The sequence below is a fragment of the Diorhabda sublineata genome, chromosome X, assembly GCF_026230105.1.
Source record: "Diorhabda sublineata isolate icDioSubl1.1 chromosome X, icDioSubl1.1, whole genome shotgun sequence".
Taxonomy (NCBI): Eukaryota; Metazoa; Arthropoda; class Insecta; order Coleoptera; family Chrysomelidae; genus Diorhabda; species Diorhabda sublineata.
In genome coordinates this window covers 56644-82497 of record NC_079485.1, presented here as the reverse complement: position 1 = coordinate 82497, position 25854 = coordinate 56644, and the positions used below count along the sequence as shown (strand labels likewise).

Below are 25854 nucleotides of genomic sequence, written 5' to 3'. Positions count from 1 at the left end.
TTCACTGTGCATTGTATATATTTAATAAAGTTAAAAAATAAAATTTACATGGTACATATTAACCCATCAACAGTAAAAGACCATACGGAAACGTTCAATTCGTCCCAAATGCACCAGCTAGTATATTATAACACATCTTCTAATTAACCTCAATGAGTGTTTCAAGTTTGTCATTTTTTCATGTAAAATGTCTTGGATAATAGATTTCAGATAGGAGTAAGTCTGATTTGAATAATTTCAATTATGATTTGAGAGATAGGAACGATTTTCATTCATAATCAATAATGCTTCTAATGATACAGCTAGTGTCTGATTACAGCTTACAATTTGCACTCCTAAAATCATGAGACATTTGCTAGTGTTACCAATTGGTAACGCTAGCAGTTCATGTTACACAAAAATGAAAATACCGTTAAATTTGTTGTACCTATGGGAGATTCCTTTATTTTTGACTAAAGTTTCTTTAATCCACCCAATCGAATATCCTCACAGATGAGGACTCTGAGAACGAAGATCTTTCTGGTTTATTCGACATTCTCAGCAAACCACAACTTCTAGCTGGAACCAAAATGAGACCAGCAAATTACCATGATAATGACGGGAAATCTGAAAATATATTGCATTGCTGATTCAGAGAACAAACAGATTCAGCAGGAAAACGTAATGGACTAAGTAAAAAAAATTAAGAAAACGACGTAGATAGATTCCATGATGTTTCCCAAAGTTATATTGTTTAAGAATTCAATAATTGAAACTTAAATAGAGAATCTAAAGAATAAAATCCTTGTGAATCGAGCAGATCCAAAAAATTTCATAGGTGAAATAAGTGTGCTACTGTCAAATTTTTATCTGTCTTTCAGAAATTATAAAATAAAACTAATTTTATAACATAAGAGACCTAAAATCAATACGATTTAGAAACATATTCATTTAAATTGATAAAAAAAACTTAGCACCATTTAGTAGTGATATCTCAGAAGGAGAAATTTTGAATGAAGAAAAAATCCGACATAATTTCATATAAACCAAAACTGTACACACTATAGATTAGAAGCATTCTGTAAAGATCCAGAAAATATCAGGAAAAAGTGGTGGCTAGTGGATATTGAGTAGATAATGTAGAAATACAATGCCATTATGTCAAGTAAAGTTCAGAAAATATGAAGTATAAAGGTATCTAAAAATGGTTAAAACTGGTCAAAATTTATTGATAGGACTGATCATCTGTTAGTACCAACAGAAGATAAAGAACGTTATGTAGGTGCATTTTTAGCATCCATACAATTTGGAGTTGGGTTAATAAGATGCTTTTTTTTGTATCATGTAGTCTGCTAGCGTTATCATAGGGCAAAACCCATTTTTCCTGAAAAATTTTAATAATAAATTAATGATAATCGCCAAGTGGCTGATAACCTTAAATAAAGATATTCAGATGATGACCAATCATTCGCAATTGAATGGTTAAGGCGAATTTGAAATATCCATATTATCAGACTTCTCCGGAGACCCTTTTTCAGTAGATTGATCAATTTCCTTGTCCTTTGGCTTTTCTTTATCTGTATCAAAGCCTTTTTCCTCTTCATCATAATTCCTTGGTACTTTTGAATGGGACCCAGTTGACCTACTAGATTGGGATCTTGATCTAGATTTTCTCTCTTTGTCCCTAGATCTTGATCTTCTATCCCTGTCCCTTCTTTCCCTATCCCTTTTATCAGTTTTTTTGTCACGCTTTCTTTCCCTATCTCGACTTCTGGTTCTGCTTCTTCTTCTACTACCTCTTGGAGAAGGTGATCGTCTTCTGCTTCCTCTAGATCTTGACCTATAAGATCTCACTTAGTTCAATAATGTCATTTACAATATTACATTAAATAGAAAATACATAATTTCTTCTACATAATTCTGATACCAAATTACATTAACAATTACATTAAGCTCAGATCGCCTAGAAAAAATAAATGAGCTAGGAAAGAAAAATAAAATAGCCTTACAATGGATTTCGGAATACACAGGAGTGAAGGGAAATGAAATAACTGATAAGCTCGCTAAAGTGGGGGCAAACAAGCCCTTCATGGCACCTGTACCCTTTTATGGTGCCAGCTACAGAACAATAGGAGAAGCATTGGAAAAAAATGTATATAGGAGCAAAACCAATTAATGAGAGAACCTACAAGGGCTGAGACAGCAAAGACTCTTCTGGGAAACTATAACCAGAGAAGATATGTATGTCGCCTCAGTAGATGACACCTAAAGACGCTAGACTTGGCAGATAATGCGGCTTGCGTGCAGATTTTTTACACAGAGGATGAAACATCTATTCACATTCTCTTGCAATGTGAAACACTAAGGAGCTCTAGAGTATTAAACCTGGAAGTGTATGAAATAGAAGACCTCTGCCAGCTACAGCCATCAGGGCTTTCTAAAAGGAGTGGGATTAACAAATAAGCTGTAAACACTGTGTTCCCCAATATAGCAGCAAGAAAGGGGGATACAATAGATTCTAGGAGTGTATATGATACTCCAATATGTACATACATACATACATCAAACTCCTAAACTTTTAAGCACAATTGAAGACATGCAACAAGCTCAAGACACAAGTTTAGAAATATTTTCATTGTATATATGAACTAACACTATGTAATACCAAGACCAAATAAATCAACAATATAGTCAATTTACCAACCAAAAACTATTTTCCAAATTAGATTCAGAAAGTACTTACTAAATGTGTATTGAATTAACTTAACAGTTAAGCTATAAATTTTAAAAATAAAATTGACTATATATTGGAATTACTAGAAATGTCAAACATCTAAAATATTAAATATATACACACAAGATTTCTGCAAGGGAATAGATATAAATGAATGTAAAAAAATGTCTAATAAAGCAAACTTATTGATTATTACCTTTTACGATCTCTAGTTCTACGATCTCTAGACCTAGACCTCCTTTTACTTCTACTCCTTGATCTAGACTTTCTCTTATCTTCAACACTACTTTCTGTATCATTTTTCTTTTCCTTCAGTTCTTTTGGTGTTTTTTCTTTCTCAATAGACTCTCTTTCTCTTGACTTTTTATCTCTTTCCCTATCCTTTTCCTTATCCCTCTCTCTATCCCTGCTTCTTTTGCGATCTCTAGATCTATCCCTACCTCTATCTCTTGATTTCGCCCTTTCTTTAGATCTGTGACGAGATCTTCGTCTTGATCTAGATCGGGATCTTTTAGATCTCACACTACGTGATCTTGATCTCCTAGATCTAGACCTTGTACGTCTTCTCCTAGATCGAGATCTTTTTCTATGATCCCTTGATCTGTAAAAAAAATAATGGTGAATTACTATAATTTTCCTATTATAAATTGAAATAAATATAACTTAAAGCTCATAAATATGTCTGTGATTTACCTCGATCTTTTAGATCTTGAAGATGATCTACGTCTTCTAGACCTTGACCTTCTAGATCTGGACCTAGTCCTCTTTCTTCTACTCCTTGATCTGGATCTAGATCTTCTTGAGCTTCTTTTATCTTTAGTTAACATACCAATTACTGGTTCAATTGAGGCATTAATCATATTCTGTGCTTCTTTAAATCTACTCATAGCTTCTTCAATTTCTTTCTGGGCTGCTTCATTACTCTTTGCTTGTGGTTTTATTATTGGTTGAGTGGCATGTTCAACTTTAATTACTTGACCTTTTAATTCTGTTCCATTAAGTTTGAGAGCATTAATTACACTAGGTTGATCAGAAAACTCAACAAGCACTTTGGTACTATCATCAGATTCATTTTCACTTTTACATAATCTTAAGTACTTCACCTCACCTGCACGACTAAAGAAATTGATAATATCATCATGACTCATGGAAGAATTATAATTCAACATAAGAACTGTTCTTCGTGTTTCTTCTATCTTCACTGTATCATAAGTAGCAGGTAAAGGTGGATAAGGTGGTAATCCAAATGCCTGTAAATTAGGATCGACTGTTATTATGACTTGTTCATCTCCAGATTTATGAGTACTGTTTACAACATGTGCAGGTAATTGAGGATCAGCTGGAGTTAGACCTGGTACTATAGTAGCATTCTTTGTCATTTCCAGAGCATAATACTCATCAGGAATATCTCCGCTTGAAATTGGAATCACTATAAGAGCTCTATCAATGAAGACAGTATTAGTCATATGCTGAGCTATTCCAACTGTACTACTATCTACGAACTTGATGTAACAAATTCGAGATTGAACTGGACAAGAAACATCTCTTATTGTAGGATATAATCGAATATCTTCTATTTTTCCCAAATAACCAAACAGTATTTGCATTTGATCCTTGGTGGCTTGGGGAGCTATGTTTGTCACTTGTATAACTTTTGATGTTCCTACCGCCATATTTTGTTCGGAAAAACTAAAGAATACACCAATACATTCCAATCTATCACTATTTCATTTTAGTATAATACGGCAAAGCTTTCATTAATGAAATAAAAATTGAGCACTCTAAACACAAAGATGGCGGAAAATTATCATGTTCTTCTTATTCTTAATTTGACAGTGTAGTCAAATACGGAAAAAGAAGAAGATAAAACTCAGTTATGTTATGAAGAAATTCAAATGTCAATATTTATTTTTTAAAAGATTCAATAATTTCTTATAAGATTTATTTTATAACCTGTCACTTTATGAGTATAAATCAAAATATGCATTCTATTAAGTAATTCAAATATGGATGTAGTGGCAGAGAAATTGACGAGATCTAAAAATATGTCCGAGGAACTATCAGGAGTTACTGTTGTAATAATTATAGGAATGGGTGTCCTTACGTTTTTGTTGCTCTTTATATTTGCAAAAAGACAAATAATGCGATTCGCACTGAGATCTAGGAGAGGACCGCACATACTTATTGGTCATGATGCTTCAAAGGTATTAAAAAGAGAAATTGAAAGAAGGATTGATTCAATTAGAAAAATTGAATGTGAACCACAGTTAATAACAAAATCTGATCCAAGATATATTGTATGTCCCGGGCAACAGATTCCTGCTCATTATTACAGATTGAAAGCAGTGGATGACATTAAAATATTAGGTAAGTTTGTGATAACTGGATAATTTTACATTTTTTGTAAGTTTTTATTTAGTAAATACTCACTCTTAAGACTAAGAAGAAATGTATATGTATGTCTAATGTTTACATCATTAGTTGGAATGGGGGTTGTTACATAGCATTAAAATTGTTAGTAACATGAAGATATTTTATTCTATTCAACAGGCTCAGTCAATATTTTCATAGTCACACTTAGACCCTTTAGGACAATAAATGTGTATGAAGTGGAGTTATTCATACCCTTTCTCTTATAATTACACTCTGGTTTTTTGAACTAAATATGGACCAGTGGCCTGTGGAAGCCTCAAAGGACCAGCAAATGCAGTTGTGTTGTTGTAGTGGTAGAAAATAGTATGTTCATTATGTATACTGTACACTGTTCATTGAAATAGCATACAAGTCTGGACAAATTTTTGCAATTTTTTAGTCATGTAAATTTATTTAACATTTGTTGCCATGTTTACTAATATTAAGTGTTATCAGGTAAGTATTACTGTTAAAGTCCAACCGACTCGGGTAAATCGGGTAAATCGTTACTATTTAAACCAGTGTTTCCCAATCTTTTTTGTGCTATGTCTCACACAAGCCCTTCTAAAACATATACATATTTTTAATATTAAAAAATTGAATTGTTCAATTAAGAAATTTAATGATAGGTTTTTGGAAGAAATACATAGGAAAACGAAATACAGTAAGTAAATTTTCAAAACATATGATGAAAAACTAAAATTCAAATTCGAAATAATTTTAATAAAGATTCAAATTAAAAGCAGAATCTTGCTTTCCCCTTCAACTCCATAAAATGAGTATAACATTAATTTAAAAAAAGTATAAATACAAAATTTACGAGTGGCTATGGAAAAAAGAAATGCATCTGAGAATCAAGTTGGTGTCAGTCAGCTGACCCGTGACGTTTGAGACTAATCTTGCTCAACTGCTTCAGAGGCAGGTGGTGCCTCTGTGAGCTTCTTTTTTTTGCATGGCACCATTGGACCACGGTCGTCTCAGCTTACCTTCTTCATGAATGACAGCTTGAATATTAAACTAGTAAAGCAATTATTCTGTGTAATTGGATATCCCCTTCTATACTTGATTAATGCCTCAATCACCACCGGAAAAATACCACGTGACCTAAAAACTAGTGTGATAACACCTATCCCAAAAATAAATAAACCAAAGAAACCTTCAGAGTTTAGGCCTATTAATCTTTTACCAGCTGTAGATAAGATCATTGAAACCATAATCTATAATTAACTTAGGGAGTACTTTGAAAAAAGTAACTTGTTGTTTATGGGACAGACGGGTTTTAGAAGTCAGCATTCATGTAAGTCAGCGATTCTGTACGTGTGTGCAAATTGGCGAGAAAAAATAAACATTGGTGATTTAGTGATTGCTGTTTTTGTTGACCTTCAGCTTGCCTTTGAGGCAATTGACCGTCGAATTCTTATAAGAAAACTGGAATACTATGGTGTGAATAAATATGCTTTAAGTTGGATTAATAACTATGTAGAAAAAAGATTTCATGAAACGAAAATATCAGGCAGGGTATCTCAAAAGAAGAAAAGTGTGTTGGAAGTACCCCAGAGAAGTGTCCTGAGACCACTTTTATTTATAATATATATTAATGATCTTCATATATATCAGTGCCTGGGCAAAATTACTTAGAATTTGTAAATATTTTAAATGATGAACTTAAGATATTGTATAAATGGTTGTGTCAGAATAGATTAAACTCCTCAAAAACAAAAAAATGTATGGTGGTGGGGTTAGCTATAAATTGTATATATACCAAATATATATAAATTTAGTAAACGGCTGTTTTCGTATTTGCGTGATCAAAGTTGATTTTGTAATATTTCTAGTTTAGTTATAAGTAGCCAAGTGTTAAATAAATATATTTATTTATTTATTTAATTCTCAATCAAAGGCGAGGTCCATTAACATTCATCCAAACCCAAACATTTACCAGACTTACTTATTACTTCTGGTGGTATTAAATGCTTTTTCATCTGTAAAGACAATTCGTTTCCAAAAGTCGATATCATGATACACATAATTAAGTGCAAACACAACTCTGGATTACTTTCACTCATTTGAAAGCAACACTTCCCTAGCACTTGCATAGTTTTTCAAATCTGAAGCTTTAATTAGTCTACATGCCGTAAAACGGGATCCTGGAAAGTTTGTTGGATACGCAGCACGAGCAGCTGATTCAAATGGATGCTCTCTTAAAAACTTAATCGTGATTTGAAATTTTTCTTCCTGCAGATCCAAGCTTTTGGCGCAAGATCCTATCGCTTCTTCTTAAGACCAAGATGAGTAGCCAGTCTAAATTTCAGTTAACTGAGGAGACAATAAATATATTTTTACTTCAACTGAACTCAAATTAATTATCGAACTATCTGTCACTGACAATAACAGTGACATTAGGTAGGAACTCATTTACACTAGCAAAATGTAAGTGTATGCTTTTTCAGTGAACAGAAGTGTACAAAGGACTCTACATTTTAATCTGTGATATAAACTAAATATATCAGAAACAATTTCTTTATAGAAAATGAAATTACAAAGCAAGATAATTGTCTTTTTCGACATCCTAGTGAGAATTTGAGAGCATACCTCCTCACAACTTTAGCAGCTCCATTAGATGGAAGTGGACAAAGATTAATACATGAATTTTGTGATATGTACGAGCATGCAAGGCATGACCCTAATCATTTTGGAGATGAAGAGTATCAGCAATATAACAGACTTTTATTAAAACTACTGGACGCGTGAGTATCGTAATATTAATAAGGACATATTAAAAAATGAAATATTTTCAGGGCCAAGCTTCTAAAATCCTACAATACAAGTAGAAAGTCTTCACCAAATCGTACCCCTCAGAGGAGGCATTTGACTGACAGAACCAGAAATATACACTCACATTATGCTGCTGAAGATGAAATATTAAGTGTATCAGAACATATAGATTCCAGGCCAACTTCACTGTCCATTTTAGCTTCTGCTGATGATGAAACATCTGTATGAGTTTTCCATTCAAATGTATATAATTTATAAATGTATGTGTTTGTTAATTTAAGCAAAATAAGTTGATAAATAATTTTATTTATTCAATTTCTTATGCACCAGGACACTTTTTTTAAATAAAGATATAAAACTATATTTCTTTCATTTGTTATATTTGAGTTTATTTTTAAATTTCTTGGGATTCACTCCATACGCTGATAATCTAGCATCTGTTATGTTTATACTTTTATCTTTTTCTTGAGAAAATTTTCGTTTCTTTCGCTTATTCTCTTCCTGATGGTTTCCACTTAAATTCCTCTTTTTGCTACCTATATCATAACTTTTGTTTACTTTAGAGTCTTCATCTTCTGCCACTTTGGTAACTCTTTCTTCCCTCTTCTTTTTCTTAGTTTTGTTTTTCTTCTTATTTTTATTTTCATTATTGAGCTTTCCTTTAGACATTTTACTTTCTTCCATGTTTCCTTCTTTATTCGTTTCTATGCTATTAGTCTGATTTACACCATTCTCAGTAACATTTGTAATGGATACCTTGTTCTTTCTTTTAATTTTCTCATTCTCAGGCTCTTTGTCAATTTTACATTCTACTATGCTACTTCCTTCACTGGTGTGACTACAAACACCATTATCTGCAATAGTTGTAGTAGTTTTTTGTTTTTTCTTGTTTCCCTTCTTTTTCTTTCCTGCTGTTGTATTATTATTTTTAGTGTCTTCTCTTTCATTACCAGACTGAACTACCTCATTTTTCTTATCAGGACCAACATTGTCATCAGTAATTTCATTTTCTTTACTATTTGTAAAGAGACTGGGCAGTATCTTCATTTTCAAATTAATATTTTGACCTTTCTTTTTGTAAGCTATCTGCTCATATCTTTCCACATCATCAGGTCGTATTTGGACGGCTTTTTTTAAAGAACACCATTTGTTGAGTTCTCTCTCATTCGCCAATAGTATCTGTTAAAAATAAAATAAGTTTAATTGTAATACAAAAACAGAAATAATGAATAAATTTCACAACACAATTGGTGACACCTGCAAAACAAGACAAAATTGAAGAATGGCATAATTTCAAACTTCGTGATTTATTATATTAGTGAGATAACAGTGATAGTGTAAAAAACCAATTATATCGCGGAAGAGAATACGCTTAGGCAAGTGCACATCCAAATTTCAAGGGTCCCTGTACTCTGTATTTTCAATTAGGTTATTCCAAATAAAATTTAATTAAAAGAAAAATTAATATAACTATACCAAGAGTGTTGAAATGAAAGTGTCAAATGTTACACTAGATGAATGTACAAAAATTGACATAAATCCTCAAAAGTTGAATTAATAGTATAGACTGATATAGATCCTTAATGTTCAGTGATTAGAGACACATATACAGTCAACATGCAAATTGAAACATGTACAAGTGTTTTCCTCTGGGCTCGCATGAGTTTTGTTGGCCTCATCACATAACAGAATTATAAACAGTAAGGAGCAAGAGCTTTGTAACAGTATTATAAACATTACCACTCACCTCTTCAGTTGTTAATCCAAAATCATTTGGTATAACTTTCCTGTACTTGAATCTGCAGGGAATATCTCCAATTATGTCTTCAAAATCTAGTTTATAATATTCCTCAAAATACTTTTCAAATTTTTTATCATTTGGATCAAATTTAGGTTTTGGTTTTGCAACAGCTGTTGCAAACTTGGATTTCTTTCTTCGTTTTTTCTTGCCTTGAGTTGACTCATCTTTATTTTTAGGTGCACTTGGATCATAATCACAATCCATCTGTAAGAAAGAATGTTAGTGACTTGAAAAAATACCTTCAGTTGTTCTTACATTGAAATCTTCATCTTCACAATGTGGTTGCGATTCCTTTGAAGGGTTACTATTGTAACGTTCCCAATTTTCTAAAACAAAGATAGTTTTAAGAAAGTACATAATGTGGATGATTAAAAAACTGATTACTATAATTGAAAATAAATCTCTTAAAGGAAAATATTTACCAATTTCAAGTTCTTCATCAAGATCTGGAAATTCAGGTTTTTGATCATCTTCAGGTGCAGTGTAAAATTCTTCATTGAATAACTCTTGCATTTTCCTGTCATATTCATCAGGATCAAAATCCCCTTCAATATCCTCATTTGCAAACCCCAAATTTGCATTCCCTGTTATTTCCTTAAGCTGTTCTAATTTTTGTTCAATTTCTTTTAGTTTCAATTCTTGTAATTTTTTTACTTCTTGTACCTTCTCCTCTTTTTCTTTTTTCTTTCTTTCTTTAATTTCTTGCCTCTTTATTTTTCTCCTATTATCAGTTCTTCGCAGTGAATTTTCCATTGTCCTAGGATATCTTTTAATCTAAAAAAAACATGATCAATAATAATAAAAAACATGAGGCAGTATATTACAAATTCCTGATCTGGTTCTTCAAATCTAAAATTATATTTATGTTCAAATTCTTCCTGTTTTTCTATATTTTCTTCATCATTACTCAAATCTTTATCAGAATCATGTACAACTTCTTCATATGTTGGAATATAATCATCATCCTCTTTTTCTAAATATCTAAAAGTAAAGAAAAATATAGTTCTACTAAATAACCTCTATAATTCATTCTTAAGTTACATTTAGTGTATTTACAGACTTACTTCTTATTTAGAATATAATCCCTCAAAAATTTCTCCCCTTCATCCAAATCAGGATTATTCCAATATTCTTTTAAAGGCTTTAATTCGTTCACAAGTGTTGTATTATCTAATTTAGTTTTATGGCCAGCCAACCACAGTTTATAATCACTTTCTTCCTTCTCTACCTCTTCTTTAGTTTTCTTTCTCTCTTTAAATATTCCACCCCAGTTTTCATCATTATCATCATCATTTTCTTCAAGAATTTTTTTGAAATTATCTTTTATGTTTTTTTGTTCTTCGTTATAAGTAAAGGACCCACAAAAAATAGTGGGTACATTTATATATGATTTATTATAGATCTCATTCTTTGGAGTATCTTGAGTATCATCTTCATCACTTAACAATCCCCCTTTCTCGAGAATCAAATTCCTTTCATAATCCTTCAAAAAGACTGGCTTTTCTTTCTTTTTCTTTTTAACATTTGCTTCATATTCTCCAAAAAAATTAACATCAGTTTTATATATACTTGGATCTTTATTTTTTAAACAAGCCAGTGTTTTAAAAAAATCTTTTTCAACATCTTCTGTTATATGTATACCTTCTTCATCATCTGAAGAACTAGATGATTCCTCTATTTTATCTAATACGTCTTCGCCATACTTTGTTTTCACTGGAAATTGATTTGATTAAAAATGTGATAATGTCTCAGGAGAAAACTTACATTTATGTAATTCTTCCTTTTTCCTCCATGTATCGTAATTTTTGGCGTAGTCATTATTTGTTTGAAAATCATCATTTTCGTCTGAACTAGATTGTTCGTTACCAAATATCCGGGACATTATGAAGTATTATTTTGATTAACCTAACCTCTAACATTCAGCATGATGTTAGTTGACATATAAAAAAAGAATAAAGGTTAGATTCTTCTGATTACAATTCAAATTTGAAACGAAGAAGAGCACTTTCAGTAATAATTTCTGGTTTTATTTGATATTCCCTTCATATATATTATGGAGTGTATATATATATATATATATATATATATATATATATATATATATATATATATATATATATATATATATTAGATATATGATTGGATAAGGTTATTCCTCACTAAAATTTTTTCTAATATTTTCTTTTTCCCATTTTTATTTCAAACTGTTGGACTACTAAATTATTATTATACATTGTGTCCATAAAAAATTAATAAGGTTTAATAATTTTCACGTCATCTACTCAGTCCCGAATTTTTTGCATGAAGTCCCGGATCACCCTGTAGATACAAGGAAGACTCTTTAAAATATCACTAATACGAAATTTGTATTATAATCTATAATATACAGGGTGACTAAATTTAATAATCAATTGTCATATACAACACTTCTAGTTTTCTGAAACTGTTATTGGATTCGTGAAAAGAAATATATCCAGTGTTATACAATAGTGCAATATAACCTTTATATTAAATAAAATAATTCGAATCAAAAACGTTTATTCATGTCGTACAATAATCCAATGAAACAAGAATACGCAATAAAAATAGTTTGCATTTTCATAACTCCATAGGTACTTTCAGTCAAAGTAATATTGGCTCTGTTATTAATTTCTGTTGCTATAACTTAACGGCCATGCCATTAATTTACGTGACATGTTTTCAAAATCTTTGATAACATATTTTAATAAAAACTTATACATAAGCTTCTAACCTTACCATAACAACCTATGCCAATCAATTGTTGTAAGCTGACATTATTTTTCTCACAGATTGAACTGAATATGAAATTTCTGGAAAAGCTGTTGATATACTTTTTACCTCAATAAGTCTACTATAGGTCATTTGTTTGTTTCCGGCTCGAAAGACCACACAATTCGTTCATTATTCTTTATTGGGTTATTGAAATAAATGAGTCCCAGAACCTTTGATAAGCAATACATATGCTGGCACTGCTGGTTTCAAGCTCTCTAGTTCATACCCAGCCTAAATGACCAGTTAGTGTATTGTGTACACCTAAACATGAAAGGTCAACAAAAAAGAATGAACCAATTGTCTCATCTTTGGTACTGGATGAACCCAAGACCTATTGAAGACTTGACAGTGTAACTATGATTGTTTGTCTATTAAACTATTTAATTTGTACCTCTTCACATTTGAAATTACAGCAATATTAAGATACCATGAGTTTTCTTTGAGATTAAAAAAGAAATTGAAGAAAGAAAAAACTTTTCAATATTTTGCATATCTATCTATTTAATTGTAAATTTTCCACAACACTTTAATTTTTAAACAATTTATTTTACAAATAGAATTTGTTAAAAAGTTAAAAACAAATTTTTACATGTGCATGAATAATTTTATTCTAATAAGGGAATGCATCACGGATTGCTTGAGGGAGTTTTGCTATTAGAGCATTATGATCAACCCCATTCGCAGTTGCAAATATTCCTTGGTCGTCTGGGAAAGGCGCATCTTTGGAATAATCATAATGTTTCCCATGTATATCTGTTAGTTTTCCTCCAGATGCTTCTAGAACAGCTTCTGGAGCACAGGTGTCCCATTTCTTACATCCTTTACTTGCATAAACATATGCATGAGCTCTTCCTTCTAATACCACTATAACCTGTTATGAAATTATAATTTAACAGTTGTGGTTGATATAGTAAAGTTACAAATTACCTTGTGGCCTGCCCCTCCTACACTAATAATATCATCTGGGTTTAAAGCTTTCAAAGCATCATTCACTTTCCCATCTCGATGTGATCTAAAAGCAATAAAAAATTCATGTAGGTACCAAAATTTTCAATTTCTAAAATATGTACCTTGAAGTTGTAATTATGAATTTATCAGAAGGTGGTTTAACAGCTTCAAATCCTCCTACACCAAGTCCAACTAATCCCCAAAAAGTTCTGCCTGTGCCATTTTTAACTTTTTTATAGTCATAATAAGGTTGGTGGATTATGCCTCCTACAGCCCTACCCCCGACTGCTATACCTATTAAGACTGTCACATGATCTAGCAGCCCCTATAATCATTTTTTAAAATACATTCTATTATTCTATTGCCAATTCAAATAAAACTTACCTCTGTATATTCTGATGTACCATCCAACGGATCCACCCAAACAACTACATCTTCTGGTTTAACATTAGCAAAATTTTCAGGACAAGTAGATTTCAATATTGACTCATCACTTTCTGTTACTATCCAATCATTGGGTACCTAAAACATTCTTCAATTTAAATCAATAATTAAAAATGTGAATAATTAATACTAACATCATTTTCATTGTCCAAAGTTCCCTCTTCTCCAATTATAGTAATATTAGGAAACTTTTTTGAAAGAGATGTAATTATACATCTTTGAGCTGATCTATCGGCTTCAGTTTGAACGTCATTTTTACTCATACCCTAAAATTTCAATTGTAATCCTTATGAATGAAATCAAAACGGAATATACCTTATGAACCACTTTGAGTTCTCCTTTCTCCATTACATCTTTAATAATACTGCCAGCTTTTACAGCTGTGGTGACTGAGGAAGCCAAAATTCTTAATATAAGTGGACTACTTTGAGCTGACATCTTTAACATAAAAATGTAGAGTTTGAACTGAAACAATTGAATAATGTTTTACCGGAATAAACTGTGATAGAATTTTCGTTATCAAGACCATGTGTATAAAAAACGTCGATATGCTTCATAAACTAATATATACACGGATATGCTTGACAAAATTACAAGAACAAGGTCAGCAGTTATTTAAACGTTAATTTTATTGTTTTTTTTAAGTCCTTTAAAAGATATTATTTATTTGAAAACAAGATAAAATAATGGGGTCTGTAATAGAATTATGATTATTTCCATAGGTTATGTCACTATCTTCTTATTTATATTTTCAATTTCATACTCGACGGTTCTACAACCACCATTGTAGAAAATGAAGTATTAAAAAGTTGGGTCTTCTAAATAGTTATTTGGTAGTTGGGAATCGATATACAAACTTTTGTGTAATGGAGTATTGAGAATGTTAGGATCATGATGTAAAGACGTAGTCTTTACATCATGGTTACGATACTATTTTTATTAAACATTAATTAAAATTAAATTTGTCGACAAGCCTGTGAGCTGTTGTTTTACGAGAATGTCTATTCATTTAGCGCACATGGCACGAGGAAAATAAATTATATCAGAAAAATTGAATATAATTCTAATATAATTACAATATCTCCCTAAACATTATTAAATCTACTTACCCAGTCCAATCATCATTCAATATTGATGGTCTATTTAGCTAGTCAAAAATTCAATTTCATAATTTTTTTTATTTATTTGTGAAAAAAACTGGTGTAAATTGTTTAATTTTTTTATTTTAAATATAAAACAGGAAAATAATCAAGGATCTTATACAAAACCTTAGTTCTAAAATTATAAAATTGGAATTTTATTGATAAGAAAAGTAATTTAAATAATTGTGGACTAAGACATCGAATTCATCGGTCAGTTGAGGCGGAAAATCTGTAAATCCCCCACTGCGTACAGGGTAATCCAAAACTTTTAGGAATGGCATAGTCGATAAGAACCGACGCAGAGCAGACGCGTATAGGAGAGTCCCAAAGTTGCATCCCTAGGGAGTTATAGGGCACCAAAGTAGAGTCCAAAATTTCGAAGAAAATTAATTTCTTTGCAGCTCTTCAACATAAAAATACAAAATTTGATTTATATATGAGACCAGGGATTAAACTGATTTTTTTTATCGATCAGTTGATTTATTCACAATTATTTTCATACTATGGGTAATTTGTCTAAAACTTTTTTCACTCTTGTTTTTAATCAAACTGTCATTTTCAAGATATAGTCGAATAACAAAAAAGTCAAGAGTTGAATATGAATTTATACATCAAATTTAGCAATTTGCAATTCAGTTCTTTTAGAAATAAATTGTTATAATTTATTTGAATCAGTGGAGAATTCTCATTTGGCGAATAAGGGGTTGTTGGTATTGGGGTTTTGTAAAGGAATTTATAGAAGAGGCGGTAAATGAAAATTTCCCACTCATTAAAAAAATATAACAATTTAATTACTAGAAGAACTGAATTGCAAATTTGATGTATAAATTCATGGCCAACTTTATTGTAAATTTTTAAATCTTATATATTAAAAAAATTGATGATTTCCATTCAGAGTCCGTTAAAGGCGTTGTACCCAACCGAGTTGCTTAATTCTTTCTTCAATGAAAGGTATTGATGCACAGATTAGCCATCAACCATCGGATTTCATTTAATTTTCACCATTCTCAAGTTATACTCAAATGCGATTTCCCCCTGTACGTTACTTATGGGAGTTTTTCACATACACACGTTCTATCCTCAATATCTCAGGTTCTAATATAGCTACAGAGTTCGTTTTGGTTTAAGACAACTCGCTGAAACACCTTCTTTCTTTTGAGGTTTTGAACACTTAAATCGGTTGAGTTGGGGAGGAGCTAGGCGCGGACATTCAATGTGGAGTTATGGATTTTTGTAGGTTTTTGGCAATTTTTCTACATTCAAAGATCTATATCTTAGGTTCTAATATAGCTACAGAGTTCGTTCTTTTCTATTATAATGATTTCTGATACTTGTTTAATGGATTCGATGCGAGCGAAGCCGCGGGTAAAAGCTAGAAACAGTATTAAAATCATTTGTGTTTTATGAAAAAATACAAAAGTAAAAAGATATTTAGAATTAAATAAACTACAGTAGTGTTAACGTCAAACACCGCCATTGTCGGGGCAGGTTAGGGATCACTTTCCAACAACAAAGTCTTAACGATCGTATATATATTTTGTGATTTATGATTTTTTCGTATTTTCATAAATACATTTTGCAAACAAATACCTTTTGGCACAAAACACATTACCATCTTATATAACAGTAAACTAATTAAACACTTTTTAAATAACTTTAAAGAACACACACTATGTCACAAACTTTGTAAGGAAAGTTTGAATTTTTGAAACTGTTGGTGATATTCATACTGAACAAACTGTTTACACCACCACTCACAATTTCACTGTCTGACGCGCGTTTCGATAACAAAGTTATCGTCTTCTGAGAGTGAAAGTTTTCTATGTGAGTGTTGGTGTAAACAGTGTATTCAAGTGTACTATAACAATATGACGGCAACGATGTTACGCTCCAATTGTCTATTATCCATTCTATGAAAATAATTTTTTCTGAATCAACTGACAGATAAAAGAGTTAAGTGAAATTACAAGGTTAGGTCACTTCTATAATGGTTCTATCACCTTCTATTTACCATTACCTAATGTCTTTAACAGTCTAATAAAGTGTACCAAATTTGGTAATGTTAAGTTGAAGAGTTACAAAGAACTCATTTTTTTTTAAATTTTTGTCCCAACTTTGAGGCCCTGCAACTCCTCAGGGATACAACTTGGTAAAGAGGTAAATTGCCCACAATCGTCAACTTAGGGATTCTCCTATACGCGTCTGCTCTGCGTCAGTTCTTATCGACTATGCCATTCCTAAAAGTTTTGGATTACCCTGTACGCAGTGGGGGATTTACAGATTTTCCGCCTCTACTGACCGATGAATTCGATGTCTTAGTCCACAATTATTTAAATTACTTTTCTTATCAAGAAAATTCTAATTTTATAATTTTAGAACTAAGGTTTTGTATAAGATCCTTGATTATTTTCCTGTTTTATATTTAAAATAAAAAAATTAAACAATTTACACCGGTATTTTTCACAAATAAATAAAAAAATTTATGAAATCGAATTTTTGATTAGCTAAATAGACCATCAATATTGAATAATGATTGGACTGGGTAAGTAAATTTAATAATGTTTAAGGAGTTAGGAGATATAGTAATTATATTATTATCTGTGAAAATTTTAACTAAATATAATAAAAAAATAACTAATTTTCAATTATATCAGATCGCTGTAGCAATATTCTGAATATTCATGATCCTTTATTATATTTTACAAAGTATTTCAAAATTGTCTATGTAGAGACGTTTAAGTATTTAGTATAATTACTGCATATAATACTATTATATTTAATTTTTATTAAATTACTTTCATTTCTGTAAAAATTTAAACTTTTCTTATCAGTGTAAACAAAAAAAAATTGAGCGCCTCTTGAAATCTGCCGCCCTATACTATAGCCTACTCAAATTTATGTCCCAACTTTGAGGTATATATACATTATAAATTCTTAAAGATACAACTTGGTAAAGAGGTAAATTTTCTCCCAATTGTCATATTTTGGACCCCTTATACGCTTTTGCTCTGTATCAGTTCTTTATGGGACACCATGTAGTTACTTAAGCCAGTGTAATGAAGAAATAATATAGACTGAAAAAAAGCTGTAGTGTTTAATCGTTTTGACAAAGTTACCAATTAGAGATGAATGGTCAAATGTAGGAAAGTGATTGTAATAAAGCGAACATAGAAGGTGTTTTCTTCCTCTCAACTTACCATTACCATCATAGTTTATTATGCATATAAAAATAAAAACACAAAAAATGTATGAATTATTTTTATTTGTGCCAATTTAAAACCAGTAAGTTTAGTATATACATATAATATGTACATAAAAAATGAATATTATATTGTATAATTGATAAAATGCGTTCATCAAGTTAGAAGTATTTGTTACAATATGAATAATTTATATTTAAAAAATATTAAAATAGTATAAAGAGATATCCGAATTTTTTGTTGCTACATGAAATCGTCGTATTCATTATAATCGTCTACATAAGCAGATAGTTGAGAAAGTTGCTGTAAAAAAAAAACTTAATTAGGATACAAATACTCAACTTGAAAATATTGAACACACATTTGCTACCATTAGACCAACACTCACAATTACACTATCTGGTCCTTCAAGCCTGATGTGAACCTACAGAAGACTTGAACAATCAGTGTAATTATTGGTGTAGTGATAATTGATGGTGTGTTAAATATAAATATCACAAACAGTTTTAGAGTTTCCAAGTTAGACAAGTACCAGATTCTAATTTGAATAACACTTTAACTGCCTCTAAAGAACATCCTGTATATAAATATCTTGCCAGAAGAAACAATAACACGTGGATCATCAAGTTTCCATTTGAGATATCAACAGATAAGAAAAAATTAAATGAACACACTGTCACTGAAGTTAGGAGTTTGTTAAGTTCATTGGGGTGGGATGGAAAAGACACTTATAAAATAGGGCAACGTGGAGTTGTTCAGGAGAGCACAAAACAGTCAAGACCTGCACCTTGATACATACATTGTCACCTTCAATGTGTAATTTCGCCTTGCCCTTTCCTTTGTTCTTTTTGGCCTTGTCTCCTTTCTCAATTTTTTGCTTTTCCAAAAATAAGTTATCTAAAGAGTTTTTAACTTTTTTAATATCCAATGAAGACACTAAAACATAAATATGAGACTAGTTAGAGAAAACATACTATTACAGCTATAGAATTATTTAACATAATTATTTAGATTTCCTTACTTGTGGCACATAAATTTCTAGTCAAATTTTCTACGAATGTGGGATATTCTGTGCTTTTTGATAACGGGGTGAGTTTTTTAGATAGAGTATCTGTGAATGCCTCAAATTCCTCGGTTGAGTTGGGTAAGGAAATATCAGATATAACTTCATTACTTTTATTGCCACCAAAAGTGGTTTCTAAAGCTAATTTCAAATCAGATTCTTGTTGACGCCTAAGTTTTTCTTCAGGAGATATATCTTCTTCTGCCTCCTCTCTAAGTCTCCTTTCCATCTCCTCTCTCTTCAATCTCTGCAAAATATTATATATTTGAGGAAATTTTTATAATCACAAATTACAAGTATTCATTCAGCACTCCTATGAGGTCAATACACAAAAAATTAGTTGCTATACCTCTTTTTCAGCAATTTTTTCAGCTAAAGGTTTCTTTTTGGGTTTCTTGGGTTCTGTCTCAACCTTTATTTCTTCTTTCTTTTCTTCATCTTCATCCTCCCAGCTCTCCTACAAGATATTGTATTTTAATAATCAGTTGAAATATTCTGTGTAGTTAATTTCAATTTTCTTTTCACTTCTTAGAAATTCAGTTAATTATAATCTTAACTCCTAGATAAATTACCTAACATTTACATAATTTAACTTAAAATCTCATATAAATGCCTGTTGATAGAAATTTATAAATTTAAAATTCCATGATTACTATCAATATAAATAAAATGAATAATCTAAATTCTTGAATAAATACCTTAACATCTTCTTCTTCATCTTCGCCTTCCCACTTATTAGAGGCTACTGGAACAACGCTAGGGACAGTTGGTTCAAAAGTATCTTCATCTATAAGGGCAAAAAGTTAATCACCTATTTTTGAAAAAAAAAAATTAAAAAGTGAATGTTTCTTACCCCACGATTCCATATTGCAATTTTACACTGAACCTTAAAATCACTACCTCACGTGTGGCCGATGTACAATTTTAACTAGAGGTGAATCACGACTCGAAACTATCAAAATTTATAAAGAAAAATTGAAAAAAAACAACTTGCTATCAAACGCGATGTCTTATTTTTTTAAATTTCTGATAAGTAATTATAAAAACACAAAAATACTTCAAACTATCAGTGAACAAATTTGAGGTCGACCTTCGAACATCCATTTCAGGTTAAATTTTGACATTTTTGAGATGACGTTTTTGATGACATTCTACTCCAGTCACAATCAGCCAACAATGTGTTGGTAGCTCTTAAATACCCAAGGAATTTATTTAAACTTAGAATCCACCTATGTAAGGGTTTATTTAAATATTTATGCCGTACAGATATTTACGTTTACATCATATTGATAAAATAAATTAACAGAAATCATTAGAACTTATTATGTAATAAGAATTATATTGCTAGCCTCTTCTAATTTATAGGTGTTTATAGTCACCCTTATCAAATCTGAATTATAGCGACCTATTGATGGTGAAGAATAATTGAGGTTATACTTAAGATAATGGTAGGGAAGTTTAAATTATAATCATGATTTTTTGGAGCTTTAAATTAAAACATCTCAATATTCTAAGAACAATACGTTTTTATAGCCAAAAAGTAAATGTTGGAGAAGTAAATATACCGTGTTCAAATGGGTAAGTAAAGTTTTAAATAAAAAGTAGATATAAGCCGAATAATTTTTAGCCGCAACATAACTATATCAACCGGTCAATATGCCCGATTGGCGGATGGTTGTGCAGTGGCAAGCTTAGGAGACACATCAGTTATGGTTACGATAGTTTCTAAACCAAAACCAACAGCCAGCGGTTTTTTGCCGCTTGTTGTTGATTACAGACAAAAATCTGCTGCAGCAGGTAGAATTCCTACCAACTATTTTCGTAGAGAACTAGGACCAACTGAAAAAGAAATACTCACCTCTAGATTAATTGATAGAAGTTTGAGACCACTGTTTCCAGAAAATTATAATTATGACACTCAAGTTGTGTGTAATATGCTTGCCGTAGATGGCATCAATAGCCCTGATATATTAGCTATTAATGCAGCATCTGCAGCTTTATCTATAAGTGATATTCCATGGAAAGGCCCCATAGGGGCTGTAAGAGTGGGTTTAATCAACAATGAGTTGGTAATAAATCCTACAAGAAAGGAACTACAAGAATCTTCATTGAATTTAGTTGTATCTGCAATGAGAAAACATTTAGTTGTCATGTTGGAAGGCAATGCAGGTTTGATGGATGTACATTTTTAGCAGGCGCAGTTTCAAGGGGGGTCATGACTGCCTCCTCTCCAAACTATTTTACTATCTGAAAAAATTTTAAGAGAGCATCAAAGTTTTGGTACAGTTTGAGTGAAGTGTGAATTAAAGGAAGACAACTGTCACTTATAAAAAGTTCTGATCTCAGTTTTACTTTTACTTTTTTTTATTTTAATTCATGACCTACCCAATCTTAGAAGAAACTGCGCCTGATTTTTAGATGTAATGAAATATGGCTTCAGTCAGTTAATCACTTCACTTTTTCATAGATATGGTTTTGCTACAAGATTTGCAGAAAGCTATCAAAGCTGCTACAAAGGAAATACAGATTATAATCACACACATAGAAACACTTCAAAAACTATGTGGAAAACCAAAACGAGATGTAGATGTGTCTTCAGTAGAATTGTCTGAAGAGATAGCTGAGGCATTGCGAACTCTTTCAGAGATGCGGGTCAAAGAAATATTTCAAAATTACACTTATGATAAACTTGGTCGAGATAATGCATTAAGTGAAATAAGAACAGATGTCATGGATAAAATTAAATCTAGTTTCCATGACATTGATCTCACTTTGGTTAATGAATACTATAATAAGATGGTTAAACAAGTATTTAGAGATTTGATATTTCAACAGGAAAAAAGGTGTGATGGTAGAGATTACAATCAATTGAGAGATATTTCTTGTAAAGTTAACATGTATAAACCGCTGCATGGATCTGCTGTATTTCAAAGAGGGCAAACACAAGTTTTTTGCACTGTAACATTAGACTCACATGATAGTGCACTAAAACTGGACCCTCTTAGTATGTTGGCTAGGTAAAATGAATAGATTGTTCATATAGTGAATTGGTAATGCAATTTAATTATTTCAGTGGAATTAAAGAAAAAAACTTTTTCTTACATTATGAATTTCCTCCTTTTGCCACCAAAGAAACGGGAAAAATTGGTCCAATAGGTCGGAGGGAGATGGGGCATGGTGCCTTAGCTGAAAAAGCTTTAAATCCAGTGGTTCCATCAGATTTTCCTTTTACAATAAGACTGACTTCAGAAGTTTTGGAATCAAATGGTAACTGTTATATTTCATAATTTAAAAATTTTTTCTACAGTATATTATTTTAATTTTGTTAGGTTCAAGTTCAATGGCAACTGTTTGTGGTGGAAGTTTGGCTCTTATGGATGCAGGTGTACCAATATCCACTCCTGTAGCAGGGGTAGCCATAGGTCTTGTTACTAAATATCATCTAAAAACAAACACCATTGAAGACTACAGAATTTTAACAGATATTCTTGTAAGACATGTTAAATATTCATAATGTGTTCCTTAAAAACGTATTATCTGTTGATTTGGGAAGAATTTTTCTACAAAGCCTTAAACCCTGCTTATTGATTTGTCAAAATTGACACCCTTTATCTCCTAAATCATGTATTTAAGTTACTTTGAATTTCATCATTGTTTGAGGACAAAAAATGACTAAATCATGAAAAAATGCATCGATTCAGTTTATTTATTCAATCATAAAAAGCAATTTTACATATTGTCAATATTGTTTGGGTACTTTAACACCCTCCCCCCCAATTTCTCAAGGTATCGTTTTCTTGAGAATATATTTCTACCTTCATATATCTTCTTATGGCTATGGAAGGATTGGTAGATGTACACTTCCGTTGTTACTCTCTTTTAGCTCAATAATTTGATTATTCACTTTATTTATCTTTAAATATATGACATAATTAGCTGTCTCATCTACTCAACCATATACTGGTACTTATTATATTTTTATAGGGTATTGAGGATTATATGGGTGATATGGACTTTAAAATCGCGGGGAATAAAAAGGGTATAACTGCTTTACAAGCGGACATAAAAATTCCGGGATTACCTTTAAAAATAGTGATGGAAGCATTACAAAATGCAGCTGAAGCCAAAACGAAAATTCTCCAACACATGCATAGTTGTATAGAAAAACCAAGGTACTTTTTTTTATAAATTCAAAGCATTTCTGTATATTCTATTCAACAGATGTTCTAAGCTTAACATGTGATCTCAAATGACTCTTGTTAATTTTTAGGACAGAACCCAAAGATAATTGGCCGGTATCTAAAAAATTAGAAGTTGAAGCTCACAAAAGATCTAGACTTGTTGGCATAGGTGGAGTTAATTTGAAAAAGTTATTTGCTGAAACTGGTGTACATGTAAGTATGATGTTAGTATATGTGGAACCAACTTAACATACTCTTTAAGAACGGTTATATTGTCTGGTCATTTGAGTCTTTTATGATTCATTTAAGATTCATATAAGTGTAATTTTGAGCGTTGATCTAGTGGAAGTAAACAGTGTGTTCAATACTGGTTATTTGTTTTTATAATTCTTTTGAACACCTTCCAGGTATCTCAAATTGATGATTTGACTTTTGAAGTATTTGCTCCTAGTCAAAGTGCAATGGATGAAGCAGAAGATATCATCCAAAAGTTATTAACAACTGAAAGAGCTCCAGATTTGGAATTTGGAGGGATTTATAAAGCTACTATTGTAGAAATCAGAGATATAGGTGTGATGGTTACTTTATATCCTGGTATGCCACCTGCTTTGTTACACAATTCCCAGTTAGACCAAAGAAAAGTGAGTAGAAAAATATTTTTTGTAAAAAGTTTTATTTATGTGATCAAAGAATGATTCGCAAGTTTACTAAATACTGTAATGTTTTTCTTATTTATACGATTTCTATTTGTGGGGTGAGTTGATGAACACTGTCTCTTACATTCTCAATTCATTTAAACACTATACACTACACTTAATTAACTTGAATAATGTATTTAAATTCCTCGATTACTTTCTATTTCAGTCTGTTCACTATGACTATTTATTATAAACTAAATAAACCGAGCTGATCAAACTCATTATATATCCCTAAAGAATTCTAAAAAGTTCTAGAAAATAAAGAAACAAAACAAATAAATAAATAGACCGTCCTAGAAATTATTAAAAAAACAATGAAATAAACCGCCTGCTGTAGTAAAAACTAATATAAAAAAGATCAGTTTATAAAAAGTCAGTAAATTCGCCTAATTCTAGAATTCCATTTCATCTAGACAGGACCGGCTCTAGGGCGGATACGCGTTCGTAACAATACTATTTTTTTTTATATAAACTTGAACACTATTGTAAATAGTGTTCAAGTAATTCATTTGATTTACAATTTATAAGCAATTTTTTAGAAATGGAAATTCAATGGAAAATTACAGAAAAGAACACTTTGCTGATAATTTTTCAGTTATTTCCAATAAGATCCTTTGTCGTTTAGGGCTATGCTTCCTACCTGGCTGTAAAATAAATTTTCATTAATCTGACTGTATGCCAAGAAACATATATTCTCCGTTCAAACTGATTTTAACCAGAAATCATAATTATAATTTACATTTCTAATAATATCACCTACCTGTATACCGAAATCTGAAGGAAATGTGGCAGGAATTCAGAAATTGATGATGAATGACATATTGACATTAACAGTAATGACATATGTTTACTATATTAGCGTCACGATTGGTAGGTCGCAGAACTAAATTTGTGTTGCCGAGATTTACATACAAGTTGACCTTCTTTTTTGTATGTTCTGTAGCTGTACCCAATAAAAATTGTGAGGATCGTTAATTTTATTCTTCTTTCTTTTTTCTTAAGACGTAAATGTCCAGTTTTCGTTCCATCTTTTGAATTTGGTTTTTCATCCTTTGCCCATTTAGTCCATCGATCTTCCATTAAACTGTCGAAGTGGTTTCTCCAATATCGTCGTCTCGATCTAGTGAATCGTTCATTATTATGAATATTCAGATCTTCTCTTATTAGCTTTGCTTCTTATTTGATCTCTAATTTGTAGTTGGACTTAGTTAATATATTTAAAAAAAAATTATTTGATCAATAACATTTTTAGTGCTATTCATTTAATGTATTTTAATTATTTTCAGATTGGTCATCCATCTGCTTTAGGTCTTGAAGTAGGTCAAGAGTTACAAGTGAAGTACTTCGGGAGAGACCCAGTATCTGGATTGATGAGACTATCTAGGAAAGTACTTCAAGCTAGCGCGCGGTGATAAAAGTGAACATAGAATCAATTTTTATTTTTATATAAATGTTAATCTTAAATAGCTCTGCTATCGACTTGTTTCTTGTTAATGATCAATATAAGATGTTTTATATGAAGTTGTATTTGTACATATTGGATTTAATTTGTTAGTTTTAATTATGATTTTCATTAAACCATACTATCCTTTTTTATATAGAAGCTAAACTTAGGTATTCACAGAAATATTAAAAAACAGTCTTCTAGTTAAAGATATTGAGTACTTGACAAGAATAGCAACAT

General features: G+C 31.1%; 6 protein-coding genes across 8 annotated transcripts; 2 read left to right on the top strand and 4 right to left on the bottom strand.

Moving 5' to 3' along the window:
• On the bottom strand, positions 1–4730 carry LOC130450854 (probable splicing factor, arginine/serine-rich 7). Of its 2 annotated transcripts, XR_008910632.1 has the most exons (4): positions 3407–4546; positions 2910–3314; positions 428–1819; positions 1–377 (listed from the first exon to the last, which is right to left on the bottom strand). XR_008910632.1 is itself a non-coding variant. In XM_056789520.1 (3 exons), the coding sequence occupies exons 1-3, from the start codon at positions 4384–4386 to the stop codon at positions 1462–1464; spliced, it is 1743 nt and encodes a 580-aa protein (XP_056645498.1). In that variant the 5' UTR covers positions 4387–4730; the 3' UTR covers positions 1–1461. The 2 variants fall into 2 exon arrangements, 1 of the variants encoding a protein (XP_056645498.1); XM_056789520.1 differs by having other exon boundaries at positions 1–1819; positions 3407–4730.
• Positions 4548–8273, top strand: LOC130450855 (protein C1orf43 homolog). The gene is made up of 3 exons (XM_056789521.1): positions 4548–5080; positions 7653–7872; positions 7924–8273. Exons 1-3 carry the CDS (start codon positions 4720–4722, stop codon positions 8126–8128), a joined length of 786 nt encoding a protein of 261 aa, XP_056645499.1. The 5' UTR covers positions 4548–4719; the 3' UTR covers positions 8129–8273.
• On the bottom strand, positions 8191–11655 carry LOC130450853 (protein KRI1 homolog). The gene is made up of 7 exons (XM_056789518.1): positions 11466–11655; positions 10766–11414; positions 10526–10682; positions 10124–10475; positions 9957–10027; positions 9648–9905; positions 8191–9079 (listed from the first exon to the last, which is right to left on the bottom strand). Exons 1-7 carry the CDS (start codon positions 11581–11583, stop codon positions 8270–8272), a joined length of 2415 nt encoding a protein of 804 aa, XP_056645496.1. The 5' UTR covers positions 11584–11655; the 3' UTR covers positions 8191–8269.
• Positions 11656–12968: 1313 nt separating this feature from the next.
• On the bottom strand, positions 12969–14651 carry LOC130451257 (3'(2'),5'-bisphosphate nucleotidase 1). The gene is made up of 7 exons (XM_056790164.1): positions 14377–14651; positions 14202–14324; positions 14021–14152; positions 13827–13964; positions 13565–13767; positions 13422–13506; positions 12969–13365 (listed from the first exon to the last, which is right to left on the bottom strand). Exons 1-7 carry the CDS (start codon positions 14413–14415, stop codon positions 13105–13107), a joined length of 981 nt encoding a protein of 326 aa, XP_056646142.1. The 5' UTR covers positions 14416–14651; the 3' UTR covers positions 12969–13104.
• Positions 14652–18267: 3616 nt separating this feature from the next.
• Positions 18268–20564, bottom strand: LOC130451788 (eukaryotic translation initiation factor 3 subunit J). 2 transcript variants are annotated; one of them, XM_056791039.1, is made up of 6 exons: positions 20145–20564; positions 19990–20078; positions 19641–19748; positions 19250–19538; positions 19028–19164; positions 18268–18531 (listed from the first exon to the last, which is right to left on the bottom strand). In XM_056791039.1, the coding sequence occupies exons 1-6, from the start codon at positions 20155–20157 to the stop codon at positions 18472–18474; spliced, it is 696 nt and encodes a 231-aa protein (XP_056647017.1). In that variant the 5' UTR covers positions 20158–20564; the 3' UTR covers positions 18268–18471. The 2 variants fall into 2 exon arrangements, with proteins under 2 accessions (XP_056647017.1, XP_056647016.1); XM_056791038.1 differs by having other exon boundaries at positions 18268–19164; positions 20145–20468.
• Positions 20430–25768, top strand: LOC130451787 (polyribonucleotide nucleotidyltransferase 1, mitochondrial). The gene is made up of 10 exons (XM_056791036.1): positions 20430–20524; positions 20657–20869; positions 20919–21460; positions 21759–22308; positions 22365–22558; positions 22621–22781; positions 23276–23463; positions 23562–23685; positions 23880–24113; positions 25457–25768. Exons 2-10 carry the CDS (start codon positions 20763–20765, stop codon positions 25580–25582), a joined length of 2226 nt encoding a protein of 741 aa, XP_056647014.1. The 5' UTR covers positions 20430–20524; positions 20657–20762; the 3' UTR covers positions 25583–25768.
• The last annotated feature ends 86 nt before the right edge of the window (positions 25769–25854 follow it).

What these genes read in the sequence shown, in the direction of transcription:
- LOC130450854 (XM_056789520.1), bottom strand. Translation starts at nt 4,386, where the DNA reads ATGGCGGTAGGAACATCAAAAGTTATACAAGTGACAAACATAGCTCCC. An exon ending in TCAAGATCTAAAAGATCGAG is followed by an intron (nt 3,315 to 3,406) that starts GTAAATCACAGA and finishes TTTTTTTTACAG; the next exon opens with ATCAAGGGATCATAGAAAAA. An exon ending in AGAACTAGAGATCGTAAAAG is followed by an intron (nt 1,820 to 2,909) that starts GTAATAATCAAT and finishes GAGATCTTATAG; the next exon opens with GTCAAGATCTAGAGGAAGCA.
- LOC130450855 (XM_056789521.1), top strand. Translation starts at nt 4,720, where the DNA reads ATGGATGTAGTGGCAGAGAAATTGACGAGATCTAAAAATATGTCCGAG. An exon ending in GGATGACATTAAAATATTAG is followed by an intron (nt 5,081 to 7,652) that starts GTAAGTTTGTGA and finishes ATTTCTTTATAG; the next exon opens with AAAATGAAATTACAAAGCAA. An exon ending in TTATTAAAACTACTGGACGC is followed by an intron (nt 7,873 to 7,923) that starts GTGAGTATCGTA and finishes AAATATTTTCAG; the next exon opens with GGCCAAGCTTCTAAAATCCT.
- LOC130450853 (XM_056789518.1), bottom strand. Translation starts at nt 11,583, where the DNA reads ATGTCCCGGATATTTGGTAACGAACAATCTAGTTCAGACGAAAATGAT. An exon ending in AAAGGAAGAATTACATAAAT is followed by an intron (nt 11,415 to 11,465) that starts GTAAGTTTTCTC and finishes ATCAATTTCCAG; the next exon opens with TGAAAACAAAGTATGGCGAA. An exon ending in GTGAAGATGAAGATTTCAAT is followed by an intron (nt 9,906 to 9,956) that starts GTAAGAACAACT and finishes TCTTTCTTACAG; the next exon opens with ATGGATTGTGATTATGATCC.
- LOC130451257 (XM_056790164.1), bottom strand. Translation starts at nt 14,415, where the DNA reads ATGGTCTTGATAACGAAAATTCTATCACAGTTTATTCCG. An exon ending in AACTCAAAGTGGTTCATAAG is followed by an intron (nt 14,153 to 14,201) that starts GTATATTCCGTT and finishes TTGAAATTTTAG; the next exon opens with GGTATGAGTAAAAATGACGT. An exon ending in TAGGAGGGGCAGGCCACAAG is followed by an intron (nt 13,366 to 13,421) that starts GTAATTTGTAAC and finishes ATTTCATAACAG; the next exon opens with GTTATAGTGGTATTAGAAGG.
- LOC130451788 (XM_056791038.1), bottom strand. An exon ending in ATGAAGAAGAAGATGTTAAG is followed by an intron (nt 19,749 to 19,989) that starts GTATTTATTCAA and finishes AATATCTTGTAG; the next exon opens with GAGAGCTGGGAGGATGAAGA. An exon ending in TAGAAATTTATGTGCCACAA is followed by an intron (nt 19,165 to 19,249) that starts GTAAGGAAATCT and finishes TTTATGTTTTAG; the next exon opens with TGTCTTCATTGGATATTAAA.
- LOC130451787 (XM_056791036.1), top strand. Translation starts at nt 20,763, where the DNA reads ATGATTTTTTGGAGCTTTAAATTAAAACATCTCAATATTCTAAGAACA. An exon ending in AATATACCGTGTTCAAATGG is followed by an intron (nt 20,870 to 20,918) that starts GTAAGTAAAGTT and finishes AATAATTTTTAG; the next exon opens with CCGCAACATAACTATATCAA. An exon ending in AGTTGTATAGAAAAACCAAG is followed by an intron (nt 23,464 to 23,561) that starts GTACTTTTTTTT and finishes GTTAATTTTTAG; the next exon opens with GACAGAACCCAAAGATAATT.